This window comes from Maniola jurtina, chromosome 26 (assembly GCF_905333055.1).
Source record: "Maniola jurtina chromosome 26, ilManJurt1.1, whole genome shotgun sequence".
NCBI classification, from domain to species: Eukaryota; Metazoa; Arthropoda; class Insecta; order Lepidoptera; family Nymphalidae; genus Maniola; species Maniola jurtina.
Window position 1 is genome coordinate 943496 of NC_060054.1, and position 20731 is coordinate 964226.

The 20731-nt window shown below is 36.7% G+C and overlaps 1 protein-coding gene across 1 annotated transcript in view; it reads right to left on the reverse strand.

The window, feature by feature from the left end:
* The window catches only part of LOC123878419 (1-phosphatidylinositol 4,5-bisphosphate phosphodiesterase epsilon-1-like), an 81470-nt gene that overhangs the window by 51488 nt on the left and 9251 nt on the right, over positions 1–20731 (reverse strand). Inside the window, exon 2 of the mRNA XM_045925600.1 lies at positions 6565–6710. Coding sequence (XP_045781556.1) covers positions 6565–6587 — 23 coding nt within the window. The 5' untranslated portion in view covers positions 6588–6710. The remainder of the gene's footprint in view (positions 1–6564; positions 6711–20731) is intronic.

A 20731-nucleotide genomic window follows, 5' to 3' on the forward strand; every position in this document is an offset into this window, starting at 1 on the left:
AGTTATAACCCCTAATAACCCTAACAAAACTAATATTATTGTTTGCGGGCTCTGTTCGTACGTTTGTGCTATGGTTGAATACACTGGACTCATTGTATGCTATTTGTACCACCTTTTGTCAGTATTCAGCAAATAAAGAATTTGATTGATTGATAAGTATTATTTAATTTAATCACACTAATATTATAAAGGCGAAAGTTTGTATGTGTGTGTGTGTGTGTGTGTGTGTGTATGTTTGTTACTCCTTCACGCAAAAACTACTGGACGGATTTGGCTGAAATTTGGAATGGAGATAGATAATATCCTGGATTAGCACATAGGCTACTTTTTATCCCGGAAAATCAAAGAGTTCCCACGGGATTTCGAAAAACCTAAATCCGCGCGGGCGAAGTCGCGGGCATCGGCTAGTTTAATATAAAAGCCAAAGGTCCCTTGTCGTCGCCCGCGGCTCGCGCTAAACGACTCCGAGACCCACCTACTGGAGCTATACACACCACGAGATGCGACTACTAGAAGTGGCATTTCTAAGATATAGGTTTAGGTTGGACTTCGTCTGTGTTGGTGTTAGCTGGCGGGCGTGCTCTGCCTTTTGGAGTGTTTTTCTTTTGTTAAAACTGACTGGAAAGCGCTCTAAGGGGGTGCCGTGCGTGTGTCGGCGAGCGCCGGCACAGACGGAGTCAACACTTGTATAGTTTAACTAACTTGTTACAAATAACTACAAACTTGACATTGGCTAATCTTTGTAAAGCCAGACGAGAGAGAAAAAAAAAGGTTTAGGTTTAAAGAGTTTATTTTCTCAAAACTTCACTTATTTATATGAGAACAGTTCTTGGTGGCTGGCTTTTCCTGCATGTATATCAGTGGGAGGGCGGGCGGTGCATGTCGCATGCTGCGTGTTGTACCATACAGATTTGTTTGGTTTAGCAGATTATAGCGAATTAAGCTGTTGGTTGCTTGCTTCGTTTTCTTTTTCTTTCTCGCTGTAAAGACTTGTCTAGTACTTTTATTTCCGTGGTGTCAAGTAAATAGGTTGGTATTATTTTCACGGTTATTTTGAAAACAGTATGCCTTTGGCGATGAGACCATTAAATTAATAAGAATGCAAACAAAACACATGTTTTTGTGACTAAACGCCCTTTTACCCAACGTCTGATCAATTGTATCTTTTTAACCTCCGACCCAACAAGAGGGGTGTTATAAGTTTGACGTGTGTATCTGTGAATCTGTCTGTGGCATCGTAGCTCCTAAACTAATGAAACGATTTCAATTTAGTTTTTTTTTGTTTGAAAGGTGGCTTGATCGAGAGTGTTCTTCGCTATAATCCAAGAAAATCGGTTCAGCCGTTTGAAAGTTATCAGGTCTTTTCTTGTTACTGTAACCTTCACTTGTTGAGGGTGTTATAAATTTTTAATTTACACTTGTTGTACCCATGTATTTTAAGCGAAGGCATTCTGAACCAAATGTAGATATGCATTTGGCGATTTAAAAGTATGTACTTGAAAAAGTTAAACAGCACTAAAACCTGATTACTACCCAGTACTGCCCATAGATACCGTCAGATATACCTACTTAGTATAAAATAGTTTTTCTGTCTATCTATGTGTATCTATGATAGTATATCTATGATATAATGAACTCTGAACAATCAACCGAAACATAATAATGAATCGATTGACACCTCATTCATCAAAATCGGCTCAGTAGTTTAGGCGCTACGGTGGAACACATCAAACCTACATACATACACATACATACATAGACTGCTAAATATCATAACCCTTCCTATTGGCTTTGCCGTAGTCGGGTAAAAATCCTTTCTTAGCAGATGCCTACGTCATAATAACTATGTTTCAGCCCGATCCGTCCAGTAGTTTGAGCTGTGCGTTGATAGAATCAGTCAGTCAGTCAGACACTTTTTAGGGTTCCGTACCTCAAAAGGAAAAACGGAACCCTTATAGGATCACTTTGTTGTCTGTCTGTCTGTCCGTCGTGTCTGTCAAGAAACCTATAGGGTACTTCCCGATGACCTAGAATCATGAAATTTGGCAGGCAGGTAGGTCTTATAGCACAAGTATATTATTTATTTTTATGTATGATAGTTTTTGATTTATCGTGCAAAATGTTGGAAAAAATACCCTCAGTGCGCGAGTCTGACTGGCCGGTTTTTTTTTAAATATATTTAAATGAAGATGCGACGAAGGAAAAGAAAAGTTTGCTAAAGTTGTTCCGAAAAATCGTGAAAAATAGGACCTTTTAGATTAGGGGTCAAAACGTCGTGTCAATACTTGACTTGAGGATTGTTGCCCTCAAGTGGTCGTAATGACTTTAAGATTGGATGAGGGACGTAACGACCCTCACGTCTTTTCTGGTTATCCGTGAATGGGGCTGGAATGACAATTGTTTACTGATTGGGGTCAAACGATCTCATCTTTCTTTGGACTTTCCATCTAGTTTACCCCTTATGGTTTGAACTTTGAAAAAAATTTTCTTAGTGGATGTCCAAGTCATGATAGCTATCTGCATGCCAAATTTCAGCCAATTCCGTCCAGTGCTTTGTGCTCAGTCAGGCAGACAGTCAGTAATTTTTTTACCCGTCTGCGGCAAAGCCAAAAAGAAGGGTTATGATTTTAGCAGTCTATGTATGTATTTATAACATATTTAGATGAAGATAGCGACGCAGAGAAAGAAAACTTTGCTAAAGTTGTTCCGAAAAATCGTGAAGAATAGGACCTTTTAGATTAGGGGTCAAAACGCCGCCGTGTCAATACTTGACGTGAGGATTGTTGCCCTCAAGTGGTCGTAATGACTTTAAGATTGGATGAGGGACGTAACGACCTCTCGCGTCTTTTCTGGTTATCCGTGAATGACGCTCGAATGACACCTGTCAATTACTGATTGGGGTCAAACGATCTCATCTTTCTGTGGACACTTTGGGGAAATAGATTTTTTCTTTTATTACCATGGAAGATTTACTTAGGGTTCCGTACCGTAATAGTGGCTTCAAAGACAAATTCTAAATTTTAGGAGTTATGTGCAATAAACATAAACTTTAACAATAAGTGACTTTTATTTAAAGAAAAGAGGAACTGCTGAGTTGTTGCCAGCCCTTCTCAGTAGAACTTCTTCTTTTTTTTTTTTATTACTTTGCGAACCGATGGTAGAGTCTTGACATATTATTTCAAGAAAGTATTATAAAAGTGCATAAAAATAAATAAAAATCTGTTTTAGAATGTACAGGTAAAGCCCTTTCATATGATACCTAACTTGGTATAGTTATCTTACTTTGAAAATTGAAACACATTTTAATTTTTTTTCTGTGATGTAGTTAACCACAAATTCACGGTTTTCGGATTTTTTCCTTTACTTGCGCTATAAGACCTACATACCTACCAAATTCAAGATTGTAGGTCAACGGGAAGTACCCTATAGGTTCTCATGACTGACACGACAGACGGACAGACAGATAGACAGAGAGACAGACAACAAAGTGATCCTACAAGGATTCCGTTTTTCCGTCCGTCTTTTGAGGTACGGAACCCTTAAAAACACAAGATGAAATCAAATCATTTATTCATAGATTCATTCATTCTTTCAGTTCGCCTCGTTAACCGCTGAGCAGCAAATTGTCCCGTTTATCCTCAACAAAGCCTCGACAATCAGTCACAATTTGTGGACATCATGTGTCCATATTAGCCCGGGAAGCTTTCATGTGACACCATAAATATTTATTTACCGACTCTTGTTATAAGGACGTTTTAGGGTTCCGTAACCGAAGGGTAAAATGGGAACTCTATTATAATGACACTCTGGTCTTTGTCTATCTGTCTGTCCGTGTGTCATGACGCATAGATCTCTAGCTTGTAAATGAAATGGGTTACAAACCTGGTAGAACGTTGACTCAAAACCGAATATTTTTAGTTTACCTAAATCGTCCAGTTACTGATTTTAGGGTTCCGTACCTCAAAAGGAAAACGGTTCTCTTATAGGATCACTTTGTTGTCTATCTGTCTGTCCATCTGCCCGTCTGTCTTGTCTGTCAAGAAAACCTATAGGGTACTTCCCTTTAACCTAGAATCATGTTTGGCAGGTACTTAGGTTTAAAAGAGGGAGTAATCTGAAAACGTGAATTTGTGGTTACATCACAACAAAAATTATTAAAATGTGTTCATGAACAAATAAATTAGTATTTTCAATTTTCAAAGTTAGATAATCACATCAAGTGGGGTATCATATGAAAAAACTTTACCTGTAAATTCTAAAACAGATTTTTATTTATTTTTATGCGTAATAGTTTTTGATTTATTGTGCAAAATGTCGGAAAAAATACCCGAGTACGGAACCCTCGGTGCGCGAGTCTGACTCGCAATTGGCCGGTTTTATTATATACCTATCGAATCTGTCGATGTACTGAAGAGTAATCCAAGAAATGCTGACATTTGAAATTGCGAAAAAAAGTAACATTGATTGGCAAAGTTAGTAAAGTATTTCAAAACTTCAAACGGCCAGGCGACATCGGTTTCTTGCAACAGAAAGTTTTAACCACAAAGAAGCCCAACGAAAATCAAATAACTTTCTCTTTTGAACGTACAATTTACTGAAAGAAACCACAATTTGTATTTTGGGCTTAGAGCAATGGTGCTGATCACACTAATATTATAAAGGAGAAAGTTACACACACATATTGTAAAACGAAAATTATAAAAAAAAATTGTAATAGGAACAAATTATGATCATGAATATGAAAGTTTGTATAATTTGTAATTTTATTCAGTTTTAAATGGCGCAAACGCATGCAGAACAGCGTTCGTTAGCGTGTGTGCTAGTTTAAAGATAACCTTTTTAACCCCCGACCCAAAAAGAGGGGTGTTATAAGTTTGACGTTATAAGTTTGTTAAAGTGAGTATCTGTGTATCTTTGTATCTGTCTGTGGCATCGTAGCTCCTAATGAACCAATTTTAATTTTTCTTTTTGAAAGGTGGCTTAATCGAGATTGTTCTTAGTTATAATCCAAGAAAATCGGTTCAGCCGTTTATAAGTTATCAGGTCTTTTCTAGTTACTGTAACCTTCACTTGTCGGGGGTGTTATAAATTTTTAATTTACACTTGTTAGCTATGTAATTTTGATCTAAAATACCTAAAGCTATTTATTTTTCAAAAAATAAATAAATTGAAAAGAGTCTCCTGAAAACTTGTGATTTTCCACACATCGGCACTTTTATGCTCAGCGGCGATGTGTTCAAAATTCAAATTCAAAATAATACAAACTTTTACAAGTGCTTTTGAATCGTCAAAATAATCTACCACTGGTTCGGAATGCCGTTCCTACCGAGAAGGACAAGCAAGAAACTCGGCGGTTGCTCTTTTCAAGTGTTCAATTTACAATATGCGATACGGTTAATAAGATTATCCAAAAACTCTAACATTTGAGAAAGGTAGAAATAGCTCTCTGATAAAAACAACTTCATTTCTTGCTGAAAATCTTCTTCTTATCTTCTTACTTCTTCAGTAGACAGAGAGTAGCACCAGCAAGTAGTTTCCGCCGGCCTACAGTCTAGTAACAGCTGAAGGCCGAAAGAAACCCCTGCTGATAACACTCATGTTCTTCTTCTCTTATCTCTTCTTTCTTCTTACTCCCTTCTCTGATAAAATAATAAGAGTGCAGCAAAGACATAATGCAGCAAACTCAGTTTTTAGGGTTCCGTACCTCAAAAGGAAAAACGGAACCCTTATAGGATCACTTTGTTGTCTGTCTGTCTGTCTGTCTGTCCGTCGTGTCTGGCAAGAAACCTATAGGGTACTTCCTGTTAACCTAGAATCATGAAATTTGGCAGGTCTTATAGTCCAAGTTCACGAATAAATCTGAAAACCCCGAATTTATTTGTGGTTACATCATTTAAAACAAAATTAAAATATGTTTTAATTTTCAAAGTAAGATAACTATACCAAGTGGGGTATCATATGAAAGGGCCTTACCTGTACATTCTAAAACAGATTTTTATTTATTTTTATGCATAATAGTTTTTGAGTTATCGTGCAATATGTCGAAAAAAATACCCGAATCGGAACCCTCGGTGCGCGAGTCTGACTCGCACTTGGCCGGTTTTTTTTTATATTATTGGGTACTTATATATTTTTTTTTTTTTTCTTACCATAAAGCTCCATTATATAATGGTAGCTTTATTCCTACTACGATCTAGCCTATGGGCTAATTAGTAATTTTATTCTAGCTTAAACTTCTACTTATGAATAATTTCTAAATCTAATTTCAGTCCAATAACTGTCCTTAGTTTATTCTAATATGCTTACGGTCCACTATGTTATTGCGACCTAGATAAAAATAAAGTAGCACAAACACTATTACACAATCACTGCATTTATGCACTTTTTAACACTAGTTCGAACGGCTTGGTTCTTTTGAGTCTTCTTTTTATGTCCAAGTTATCTAGAAGCTTCACAGCCTCGAAATTAACGTGATGATGAAGTCGATGTTGGTGAGCTTCTGGGTACTTATATTTGTATAAGCAATTTAAGGTGAACCTGTATCTTGAAAATGGTAGAACTTACTTCAACCCAGCAACGATCTCCATTGCGCCGTTGAAGTTGCCGATGTTCCAGCAAGTGAGAGCCACTCGAAGGATGCAAGCCAGGGTCACCTTCCTCTCTTCTGATGAGGACTGTGAGAGCACCAGCTCCGTCACCCACGCGGAGACCTGCGAACACCATTATTTGGGTTAAGAGTAACCAAGACATTCAACCCATTGCCGGTCCACTACTGAACGAAACTGAAACTGTAGTACAGAAAACAGGCGTTATTTTGCTGAAGTCCATGACATACAAGGAACCAAAAGCTTAATTTGCTATAATCCGCCAAACCAAAGAAATCTGTATGGTGCAACATGCAGCATGCACCGCCCGCCCTCCCACTGATAAACATGCCGGAAAAGCCAGCTACCAAGCAAGCCACACGCACCACCACACAAATCCCAACACCACTCGACGCACGTTTCGCCCCGACACCGGAGCATCCTCAGGAGATGTAGACCTTACAATGCCTAATTGCAAATTGTTTGCAATTGGGCATTGTAAATTTAGGCTGCGTGGTGGTGGTTCGTGTGGCTTGCTTGGTGGCTGGCTTTTCCTGCATGTTTATCAGTGGGAGGGCGGGCGGTGCATGTCGCACGCTGCATGTTGCACCATACAGATTTCTTTGGGTTTTTCGGATTATACCAAATAAAGCTTTTGGTTCCTTGAAACTGAAACTAAAAATTTCAGGTTTGTAGTTCATTTCGTCGTCGGGCAGACTGACAGCAAAGCTTTGTTCAAAATTCAAAATATTTTGATTCAATTAAACTTTTACAAGTGCTTTTGAACTGTCAAAATAATCTACCACTGGTTTGGAATGCCGTTCCTACCGAGAAGAACTAGCAAGAAACTCGGCGGTTGCTCTTTTCAAGTATTCAATTTACAATAATATGCCATCCATACTATACAAGCAATTGCACCCCTGTTTTTGGGTCGGGGGTTAAAAATTATAAAAACTACGTGTTTTACTTGTTAGCCACAAAATTATCACCGCCTGTTAATACATTTAGACTGTCTAAATTCTAGAAAGTTCTGTTTTCCAGCTCATAATAAATCCGTCAAATAAACACAGTTCACGTCTTGCGAGAATTACTTCGGCAAACTTGAGTTTTGCATAAAACTGACGACCGCTGAAGTTAAATTGCTTCAGGACTTTTTTTTAATTTCTTTTTTTTTTTTTTTCTCTCTCGTCTGGCTTTACAAAGATTAGCCAATGTCAAGTTTGCAGCTATTTGTAACAAGTTAGTTAAACTATACAAGTATGGACCCCGTCTGTGCCGGCGCCCGCCGACATACGCACGGCACCCCCTTAGAGCACTTTCTAGTCAGTTTTAACAAAAAAAAAACACTCCAAAAAGGCAGAGCACGCCCGCCAGCTAACACCAACACAGACGAAGTCCTTTTAATTTCTTAATGACAGAAGGTCCTTGACTGTACTCTTACTACTGTAGTTATTACCCGACTGCGGCAAAGCCAAAAGGAAGGGTTATGATTTTAGCAGTCTATGTATGTATGTGTGTATGTTTGTATCCAGATTCTGTGTGTTCCACCGTAGCGCCTAAACTACTGGGCCGATTTTGATGAATGAGGTGTCAATCGATTCGTCGTAAAGGTCCTGGTGACATAGGCTACATATTATACTAAAAAATTTACCTAACGGATGTTACATGAAAAAAAAGTGGGTGTCTCCAAAATTTTTTTTTTGCTATTGTATCGAGTGGGGTGCCAAATGAAAGAGGAGAAAATTCTGAGTTCATAAATATAAATGTACTACAACATTAAAATATACCAAGCGACAGAAAAACAATTTTATCGTAATATTTCAGTGTTTATTAAGCACATGATCGCAGTCGGGTTTTAGTTTTGAAGTTTATAGTAAGCAACGACGCAGTTTATGAATGAATGAAGGAATGAATAACTGAATTAATGACTTATCCATACTTCCATACTAATGTTATAAATGCGAAAGTGTGTCTGTCTGATAGCTTTTCACGGCCCAACAGTTTGACCGAGTTAGCTAGTATCCCGAGGATGGACATACTACAAGCTACTTTTTATCCCGGAAAATCAAAGAGTTCCCACGGGATTCCTAAATACCCATCCGCTTAACCGATTTGCATGAAATTTGGAAACGAGGTAGCTTGCGTCCCTTAAAGACAGACAGACACACTTTCGCATTTATAATATTAGTATGGATATTATGGATTGCAGATTGATTAGTTAGGGCCGCAAATGGATATGAAACGGAGATTCAAAGTCGTTCCCATTCCATGAAAAAGGCAGATTTACCCTTGAATTAAAATATGACTAAGTATCGATTTTCTCTGGCGTTTGTCCCGCCGCGCTGACGGATACCTGCGACGGATAGAATAAAGACGCATTCATACTGCCAGAGAATAAAAAAGATTTCATTTTTAACCAGAGCAAGGTTTTTTAGGGTTCCGTACCTCAAAAGGAAAAATGGAACCCTTACAGGATCACTTTGTTATCTGTCTGTCTGTCCGTCTGTCATGTCTGTCAATAAAACCTACTAAACTACTACTAAAGGGTACTTTTCGTTGACCTAGAATCATGAAATTTGGGATATAGGTAGGTCTTATAGCACAAGTAAAGGAATAAATCCGATAAGCGTCAATTTGTAGTTACATCATTAAAAAAAAAATGAAAATGTGTTTAATTTTCAAACTAAGATAACTATACCAAGTGGGGTATCATACGAAAGGGCTTTACTTGTACATTCTAAAACAGATTTTTATTTATTTTTATGCATAATAGTTTTTGATTTACTGTGCAAAATGTCGGAAAAAATACTCGAGTACGGAACCCTCGGTTCGCGAGACCGACTCGCACATGGCTGGTTGTTTTTCATGATAAATACAAAAAGTATTTCAATTTTTTCGTGATTCCCATGACTCACAACAACGTGACCTATGTCACTTTAAATCAGAGCCGTATCACATCACACTATCACGCTAATCACACTAATATTACAAAGGCGAAAGGTTGTGTGTATGTGTGTGTGTGTGTGTATGTTTGTTACTTCTTCACGCAAAAACTACTGGACGGATTTGGCTGAAATTTGGAATGGAGATAGATAATATCCTGGATTGGCACATAGGCTACTTTTTATCCCGGAAAATCAAAGAGTTCCCACGGGATTTCGAACCTAAATCCACGCGGGCGAAGTCGCGGGCATCGGCTATTTTGAATATATTATACTGTTAATTTCATTTATGTCCGCTGTGGGTATTGTTTCCTTACTTCAGTGCCCATTTACCTTTACTAGGTAAATGTAAGTTTCTAAGAATGTTTACATTAGCTTTGTCGTAAGTTTATCATGTAAGTTACTTACGTTAGTAAAACTTACAGGTGTATCCTCACCCTTAATCTGCCTTTGTATAAACGGTTGTATTTATATTTTTAACCCTCGACCCAAAAAGAGGGGTGTTATAAGTTTGACGTGTGTAATGTGTATCTATGTATCTGTGTATCTGTCTGTGGCATCGTAGCTCCTAAACTAATGAACGATTTTAATTTAGTTTTTTTTTGTTTGAAAAGTGGCTTGATCGAGAGTGTTCTAGATATAATCCAAGAAAATCGGTTCAGCCGTTTGAAAGTTATCAGCTCTTTTCTAGTTACTGTAACCTTCACTTGTCGGGGGTGTTATAAATTTTTAATTTACTCTTGTATATTATTACGTTTAGCTGGAAACTCGAAACTTTCGAAGTATTACGAATCCATTGATTTTAATTCTCAGGATAAATCTTAATTTGATACCTACCTTAAGCTTCAAGACGCTTCTGAGAAGAAGGTAGAACAACAAACTGATCCTTTATGGGTTTCCAAAGAGTATAAATAATATAGGGTTTCTTCCGATTATGAGTTCCTCATCTCAACCCGTCGCCGGCCCACTACTGAGTAGAGGTCTCCTCTTAGAATGAAAAGAACTTCAGACACTTTAAGACGGCCGCCCTGGAGCAGTGATAAGCTTTGTGGTCTTATTAGAGGGAGGGATTTGGAATTTTATAATTCCTAAATTTCTGATCTGGTCTGGTGGGATGCTTCGGCCGTGGCTGGTTACCACCCTAATGGCAAAGCTTTGCCACCAAGCGATTTAGTGTTCCGGTACGATACCGGGTAGAAACCAAAGGGGTTTAATGAACACTGCCATACCCCTTCCAGGTTAGCCCGCTTCCATCTTAGACTGCGTCGTCACTTACCACCAGGTGAGATTGCAGTTAAGGGCTAACCTTTGGATGGGCAAACTAATTCTTTGGCCAGCTCCTGAGATGATGCGATAGCAATTTTTGAAATTTCCTCAAAAACAGTCTGAACGAACCTTTAAATTCCTCGGTAACCATCTTTCATAATATTTAATCCGCCTTCTACGGGTTGGAATTAATATCTTACCTATTTTTTTGTTTAGTTTCCTTCATAATAGGCTTAACGGAATCACGAGCACTCAGGCTGTTTGATCAGAGGGTTTGCTACGATTTTGGGGGGTAAAATGGGGGGTAAAATGAGGGGTAAAAGGCATAATGGTAGGCTTAGATTGCTTAGTAAACTAGTCTTGTTGGCTGAGTGAAAAGTAAAGATCCACGAAAGATATTATTACAGTCAATGATCCTTATTCTGAATGTATAAAAGGAAAAGTTGACTGACTGACTGATATATTAACGTACGGGTCAAACTATTGGACGGATCGGGCTGAAACTTTGCAAGCAGATAGCTATTATGACGTACACATACACTAAGAAAGATTTTTTTTGGAAATTTAAGCCACTAGAAGATGCCCGCGGCTTCGCCCGCGTGTGTTGGCAGCACCTCGTTCTCACGTCCGGTGCTGGTCGTTATGCTGTGGTCATGACGTCAGCGTCCCCTCCATGGAGACTGAAAAGAGGGCGCTAGGGCGACGATGTGGCGTGGAACGACAAGCGACACTTTCTGTTTGCGCTCCGACCGGTTTACATTGCATTATACGGGTTGATTTAACTATCTGAGAGTTTAATTGATAACATCAGAAGTGTGTAGTAACTTACGCTTTGAGGAAAAATCGGTCGAAACGCAAACGTACTTTTTCCATCTAGAGGTCTTCAAGTGCCAGGACACCGTCGGCCGCGATGGAAACGTAATAAGGTATCTCGTAAAGATACCGAAACTGTGAGTACTTTGAATAATTATTAAATATTGAGTGAATATGGTTTAATATTATTCAATCTTATGCTCAAACTTTTGTATAGTCAGGTGAGATAATTCGTTACTAGACTCTAAGTTGAAGGTATCAGGTAAAAGTCTGGTACGATTTAATATTGCGTACAGTCTATAAGTGGCCCGCGTGGAAATAGTGATTGGTAAACGAAATTGTCTTTTATTTTTCAAATTTAAAGGAATGTGTTTGAAAAATGGTTAATTTTTAATTTGTTTGAATTTTATTTTGGAACAAAATGTTAAATTCACGGTTGTGTCAACTTTTTTTTTTTTTTAGTTTCAAGTAGTCAACTATTATAGTGGGTCAATTATTATAGTAGCATCAATAATATACGATAATAATTTAAAAACGAGTGACGATTGAGCTAGTTACTTACATAGAAGTTTTTATAGTAAAAATATTAAACACGTGGGTTGTTCACGTGACGAACAAGTTTAAATGTGATGGTGGTAGTGGTAAAAGTAATCAAAGAGTGTCATAGGTTAGTCAAACAAGTGAAATGTTAGCTCAGATATAAGTCATGATAACCAAACCCGAACTCGTATTGTAAGTAAATCTTACATAATAATATGTGGGGTAGGGTAAATCATAAAAAGTATAAGTATAGTATATTTTCGACACATGTCATGAGGCATTCATAGATTCCGGAAGTAGTTGTCCGCGTATATCAGAATCGTTAGTAAAGGAATTTCAGTTTAAAACATTTATGTCTCAATAAAGAGCAGAAAAGTCCTTTTAGATATCAGGAATTACAGCTATTTACATTTACAATGGTAGGTACTTACGCACATGATATCAAATGTCATATTCTAGTACTTCGTATCTACATTAAATAATTGTGTGGGTAAGTAATAATATCCATACGTTTACAATACTAGTTTTAGGGAAGAGATGTTTTCGTAATTGTTCTTCTTTTAAAGCATAATTGGGAGTATATCATCCTGTTATTATTTTCCTTATAAGAATACAAGTTTGAAGCGCGTACGAGTGACTTATATTTAGAATTTTCGTATCTTCATAGAGGTAATTCTTTATTTTTTCTTTATTTGCATTCATGTCTAACATCATAAAAAAATATATATACTTATAATATTACAACATGAAGCCCCGCAAGGGCGTTGCAAAGTACAACATAGGTAAATAATTAAAGGTAATATTACAATTCTATTAATTGCCAAACAATTACGAAATTATGAAATACGAATAACAAAAATTATGAATTAATTATATGGGAGCTTTCAAATTATGTCCTACTATAATTAATTAGTCTTAAAAAAGGACTTACAAACAAAAAGTGCTTTACAAAGTTATTAAAATCTTCTTATATCGTATCATCGTATTATTGAGGTCTATTCATTCAAAAGTTCTTGCACACTGTAGTAACATTCTTGGATTAGCCATTTTTTAGTTTTGGTTAAATATTGTTTCTTTTGTTTCATCTATTATTATTATCATACTGGTTACTTAAAACAGTAAATATTTAAAAAGAGCCTTTGTTGCAGTTTTAAATAAGTACCTTACAGTTTTATCTTAGTGCTACCTACGTAAATAATTAATTAGATAGATAATAACTTTAAATTATTACAGTAAAGATTATTTACATATGAAGTTTTAGTTCTATTTTGTATATTCTGCGTGTCCATCGAAATTTCGACATAATATTCAATATAAAATATAATAGAAGAGAATAGAATAGAATAGACAAGACAAGACCAGACTAGACTAAAATATAATGTAATATAATAGAATAGATTATAATTCAAGTAAACTTGCAAATGCTTTTAAATCGTCAAAATAATTTACCATACATTCAATATGAAGTTTGACTAGAGCGTTATAATATTAGGGCGTACTTTTGGTATGCAAGATGAATAATTCTACGTAAGGTTTATTTTTAAAGATAAAGCCGAAGGTCTTTTTTGTTGATACAAGGGATTTTAAGCAGAATTGCAAAATATTAACATTTCTTTGATTCTATTTTTACGTTAAAGGTATCTACCTATTGACTAGGGAGTAATAACTTGCTCGGACGGAATGTAACAGAGTGATCCGATTTGGTTTATCCTCGAGAAGAGTACTGTAATAGTAGTAGACTCGTATACACATTGACCTCTGAAAGCATTTTAGCTATTTTTTTTGTCCATCCAAACATAAAACCGTTTTGTATACATACACAAGTCAATTAGGTTGAACTAGTACGAAGGTAAAAGGATTGTACATTATATTTTAATAAAATAGACACAAACAGACTAGTATCGATGAAAGTAATATTTCTCTTCAGAGTTAGAACTATTGCCTGTATTGTCTGTTCACTTCAAAAGTTTCGTTGTATTTGTTAGGTACCTGCTTCAGAAACAAATAATAATTATTAATTACAGATTGTAGTGTGTATAATATGATAACGAAGCTTTATTTAGTTTGTAAAGTTATAGTAAGTACGTCATTAATAATGCAAATTGGAATAATATTGATATAAGTTTGTAGTTAATAATATTACAAATTATTAAGTACATATATTATAGTGGTATCTTGTGTGGACTCTTTTGGGTAAAAGCTGTGACATTTGCCTTGAGTAAAGAAACATTCTAGTCCAGATAGCTAAGTGGGTATTATTAATTTGGAAAATTCTCATTTAAAAGATTACAATAAGAGGGTAGACAAATACAATATTTTTATGCTCTCAGCTGCAATTCTGTGCTATAATCAGGACAGGCCGAAAATAATAAAGGCCGAAATTATTATTATTGTTTGATACTAGAGTAATTCATGAATTAAAATAGTTTGTGGGTTATAAGATTATATTTGGTGAATGGTGACCAACCATCGTAATTAATAATGCAGTGAACTAGTGAAATCATTAATATAACTGCAGTTAATATTGATTAGTTTAAAAAGTGATAATAATTATTTAAAGTTAACATTGATAGTACCAGCTTTACAATCAAATGATCTGGTTATAATAATAAAGCATTGATAGTTAAAATAAAATGGATAAGATTCTTATGAGATCAAATAACTTGTATTATGAACTAGGCACCAGTGATCCCTTGCTTTGATGCCCGGTAGATAAAGATAGTGTGGTGATTGCATACGTGGATGAATAGTGTCGGGGCACTGTGTGGGTACAAGATGCTATGGCATTGAGTATGTGTTAGAATTTAGTAAAGAACTTTGAGATTTAGTAAAGAGGTATGATCTGATTTTAATCGTGAGTGCTAATGCATTGATTCTTTAAAGAGTATTCATGGAGTATTAAAAACCGTGTTGGCAAGGCTATTTTGTGTATTATGTTGAGTAATCTATTCAAAATTAAGTATGTATAGCAACATAATTGATATAGCGAGCCGTGATAAAATTTTGGAAGGTTAATTAGTGGGAATATTGCACCATGGATATCACATTGGGATACGAAGCTTGAACTATGATAAAATATTAGAGGGTTAATTGGGAATATTGTACCATGAATATAAATTGGAAATTGATTTAAGAAATAAGACGCTTGAACTTGAAGTCGAACTTGGTACGTTTAAGTGAGCGAAATGCTCTTTAAGCGCAAGTGGTCTTCAAGTGGTCTTCTTCGATGCTTGGAACTTGAAGGCAACTTGATAGTCTTAAGTGAGCGAAATTCTCTTTGAGCGCAAGTTGTCTTCACCAACTTGGTACGCTGAAGTGAGCGAAATGCTCTTTAAGTGCAGGTGGTTTTCAACTATGACAAACTTGGTCTCCTAAGTGTGGCAAAGTCCCTTTAGGTGGAGTTGTCTAGTTGTTTAAGTTGCAAGCGAAGTATAATTGTAAAGTGTTAAATGGTAACGAATGTACAATATTCCTTAGAAACCTTACGAGTATGAAACTACGACAAACTTGGTCTCCTAAGTGTGGCAAAGTCCCTTTAGGTGGAGTTGTCTTGTTGATCAAGTTGCAAGCTATCGTATGATTGTTAAGTGATAAGTGACAATGAATGGGCAATATTCCTTGGGAAGTTAGGAAGGATCCTTAGAAGTATGTAATGTAAATGAGGTGTTAACGGTTGTCTATTTTGCAGTAACTTTATCCCGACTCGTGGGGTGCCCGGGGCGGGCACCATGCAGCATGGCCGTGTTGGCAGCACCTCGTTCTCACGTCCGGTGCTGGTCGTTATGCTGTGGTCATGACGTCAGCGTCCCCTCCATGGAGACTGAAAAGAGGGCGCTAGGGCGACGATGTGGCGTGGAACGACAAGCGACACTTTCTGTTTGCGCTCCGACCGGTTTACATTGCATTATACGGGTTGATTTAACTATCTGAGAGTTTAATTGTTAACACGTGTATTTCGGTTTTTTAAAATCCCGTAGGAACTCTTCGATTTTCCGGGATAAATGTGCCTAGATGTGCTAATCCAGGATATTATCAATCTCCATTCCAAATTTCAGCCAAATCCATTCAGTAGTTATTGCGTGAAAGAGTAACAATCATACACACACACACACACACACACATACAAACTTTCGACTTTATAATATTAGTGTGATAAGGGGTAAAATAGGGGGTTGCCAAAAACGAACCAAAAAGTAAAATTCTTCACATTTGAAAATGGCACCTTAGTGCCGCCATATTGAAGTAAAAAAAAATTATAGTCATTGACACGTATACCATGATTTAAGGATTCCAACGACATCCTATACATCCAAATTTGTTCAAGCATTTAGAAGTTATGGTGGAATAAATAAAGAGACTCATATAAGTATCTGCCATATTGACTTTTTTCAAAACAGGAACCGTGAAAACGTTAGGTACACTGTTTTTGGGCAGTCGAATGAAAAATCGCTAGTCTGGACCGCTCTAAGGGTCTAGAAAAAAGGTTCCGCGTAATATATTCGTCACGTGACGTGAGTTAGGCAGTTCGTTACCCGCGGGGCAACTTTGTTCCCACTTTGAGGGCGTAACTCATTGTTTGTTGGCGAATTTGCTGAATTATGTGACTGCTTTAAGTTGTTAGTTTACTGTATTCAATGATCTCTATGTATTACACCCTGGTTTGGCTATTCCAAAGAAAAATATTGACAGAAAACCAAAATTTCAGGTTTGTAACACATTTTGTCTGCGAGATAGAGACCCGTGATGCGCGAATAGACAGACAGACAGCAGAGTGACATTAATAGAGCTTCGTTTTACCGTTTGGATACGGATCTCTAAAACACATTTATAAAACCGCCCTAAGACTCTAGAAAAAAGGTTCCACGTAATATATTCGTCACGTGACGTGAGTTACGCGGTTCGTTACCTGCGGGGCAACTTTGTTCCCACTTTGAGGACGTAACTCATTGTTTGTTGGCGAATTTACTGAATTATGTGACTGCTTTAAGCTGTTAGTTTACTGTATTCAATGATCTCTATGTATTATACCCTGGTTTGACTATTCCAAACAAAAATATTGACAGAAAACCAAAATTTCAGGTTTGTAACTCATTTTGTCTGCGAGATAGAGACCCGTGATGCGCGAATAGACAGACAGACAGCAGAGTGACATTAATGGAGCTTCGTTTTACCGTTTGGATACGGATCTCTAAAACACATTTATGAAACCGCTCTAAGGGTCTAGAAAAAAGGTACCCCGTAATATATTCGTCACGTGACGTGAGTTACGCGATTCGTTACCCGCGGGGCAACTTTGTTCCCACTTTGAGGACGTAACTCATTGTTTGTTGGCGAATTTGCTGAATTATGTGACTGCTTTAAGCTGTTAGTTTACTGTATTCAATGATCTCTATGTATTACACCCTGGTTTGACTATTCCAAACAAAAACATTGACAGAAAACCAAATTTTTAGGTTTGTAACTCATTTTGTCTACGAGTTAGAGACCCGTGATGCGCGAATAGACAGACAGACAGCAGAGTGACATTAATGGAGCTTCGTTTTACCGTTTGGATACGGATCTCTAAAACACATTTATGAAACCGCTCTAAGGGTCTAGAAAAAAGATTCCACGTAACATATTCGTCACGTGACGTGAGTTACGCGGTTCGTTACCCGCGGGGCAACTTTGTTCCCACTTTGAGGACGTAACTCATTGTTTGTTTGCGAATTTGCTGAATTATGTGACTGATTTAAGTTGTTAGTTTACTGTATTCAGTGATCTCTATGTACTACACCCTGATTTGGCTATTCCAAACAAAAACATTGACAGAAAACCAAATTTTTAGGTTTGTAACTCATTTTGTCTACGAGCTAGAGACCCGTGATGCGCGAATAGACAGACAGACAGCAGAGTGACGTTAACAGAGCTTCGTTTTACCGTTGGGTACGGATCTCTAAAACACATAATTATGAAACCGCCCTAAGGGTCTAGAAAAAAGGTTCCACGTAACATATTCGTCACGTGACGTGAGTTACACGGGGCAACTTTGTTCCCACTTTGAGGGCGTAACTCATTGTTTGTTGCGAATTTGCTGAGTTATGTGACTGTTTAAAGTTTCTAGTTGACTATATTGCAATGTACTAGACGAATCTTAGGGTTCCGTACATCAAAAAGAAAAACGGAACCCTTTTAGGACCACTTCGTTGTCTGTCTGTCCATCCGTCCGTCCGTCGTGTCTGTCAAGAAAACCTATAGGGTACTTACCGTTGACCTAGAATTGGCAGGTAGTTAGTTCTTATAGCACAAGTAAAGGAATAAATTAGTTGTTACATCATTAAAAAAATTAAAATGTGTTTCAATTTCCAAAGTAAGATAACTATACCAAGTGGGAATGTATATACAAGGTGGTCAAAAAGTCGTGGATCAAACGAAATAGGGAGATAGAGGAGGTCATTTTCAGCAAAAAAGTTTTCTACAGCATGGCCATATTTAAATTGCCCTAAGAGTTATGAATATTTTTGGGTTTTTTAACAAAATACCAGATTCTCTTACAATTAGACTAATTAAAAAAAATTGAGATAAAAAACAATAAAACAAACGATGTTGTGTCATTACTAGATAATGTATCAGCACTACAAACCTTCTACTGAGGCTCTGGCTATCAAATTACAAGAGCAATTAATTTTTTTCCAAAACTTTTAAAGCGTTACCAAAAATTAAGTGTCACTTTAAAAGCACACTGTGAAAAAAAAATGTACTACGGAAAAGTGACCCTGTATTGGAAAAACTTGCTGATTTAATGCCAATTTAAATGAGGTATAACACATTACTCTTTGTTTCGTAATTCTGGTGTTATTATAATTTTTTCATATCAAGGTGCAAATTTCAGTAGATTAGTTTAATTCAAAATAATTTTGAAGATTATCATGCTGCTAGTTAAACTGTTAGTTTTTTGTACGTTGGAATGCTAGAAACATCACTGTGCTTGTCACACGTAAAATTTGTGAAAAGAACAGAAACTCTTCACTACCACCACGTGCCAGAACTACCCAGAACGACCGTCTTGCAAGTAGTTCATCTTTTCAAGGAAACAAAAGGATAAAGAAACTATGCCTCTCGTTCACACTAATCATCCTTTCTATTTGCATTGTTGGAATAAGGAAGGATAAGAAAGAGAGGCATAGTTTTTTTTATCTTTTTGTTTCCTAGAAAAGAGGGCGTTCTGGGTAGTTCTGGCACGTGGTGGTAGTGAAGAGTTTCTGTTCTTTTCACAAATTTTAAGTGTGACAAGCACAGTGATGTTTCTAACATTTCAACGTACAAAAAACTAGCAGTTTAACTAGCAGCATGATAATCTTCAAAATTATTTTGAATTAAACTAATCTACTGAAATTTGCACCTTGATATGAAAAAACGATTGTAATACCAGAATTACGAAACAAAGAGTAATGTGTTATACTTCATTTAATATGGCATTAAATCAACAAGTTTTTCTGATATAGGGTCACTTTTCCGTAGTACATTTTTTTTTCACAGTGCGCTTTTAAAGTGACACTTAATTTTTGGTAACGCTTTAAAAGTTTTGGAAAAAAATTAATTGCTCTTCTAATTTGGCAGCCAGAGCCTCAATAAAAGGTTTGTAGTGCTGATACATTATCTAGTAATGACACAACATCGTTTGTTTGATTGTTTTTTATCTCATTTTTTTTTAATTAGTCTAATTGTAAGAGAATCTGGTATTTTGTTGAAAAACCCAAAAATATTCATAACTCTTAGGGCAATTTAAATATGGCCATGCTGTAGAAAACTTTTTTGCTGGAAATGACCTCCTCTATCTCCCTATTTCGTTTGATCCACGACTTTTTGACCACCCTGTATATGAAGCCCGGGCTTTGCCAGTACATTCTAAAACAGATTTTTATTTATTTTAATAATGCACAATAGTTTTTGATTTATCCCAGTTAAAAACCTACTGCTTACTAAGCTATTACACTGATCGCGAGCAATTTACTGTTATCCATTGAGGAGTTCTGTTCTCCATCTCCGAAGATATTCATCAAATCTTCACCAAAATATGGGAAGATTTGATGAATATCTTCGGAGATGAAGAACAGAATATTTTGGTACCCTTTAACACAAAAAAAAAATCCAAATCGGTCCAGGCGTCTTAGACTAATCGGGTAACATACATTAAACAAGTGTAAATTAAAAATTTATAACACCCCCGACAAGTGAAGGTTACAGTAACTAGAAAAGAGCTGATAACTTTCAAACGGCTGAACCCATTTTCTTGAATTATAACTAAGAACACTCTCGATCAAGCCACCTTTCAAACAAAAAAAACTAAATTAAAATCGGTTCATTCGTTTAGGCGCTACGATGCCACAGACAGATACACAGATATACAGATACACACGTCAAACTTATAACACCCCTCTTTTTGGGTCGGGGGTTAAAAAAAAAGATTCCGACGTCGTAAGTGCGCCGCAATTATCTTTGCTACGCACTTATTAGTTACTCATTAAAGAAAACACCACCTTTGGGTTCACTTAACAGGGCTCTCTCCGTCACTGGCTTCATACAATCGTAGTTCCAATTTCATTT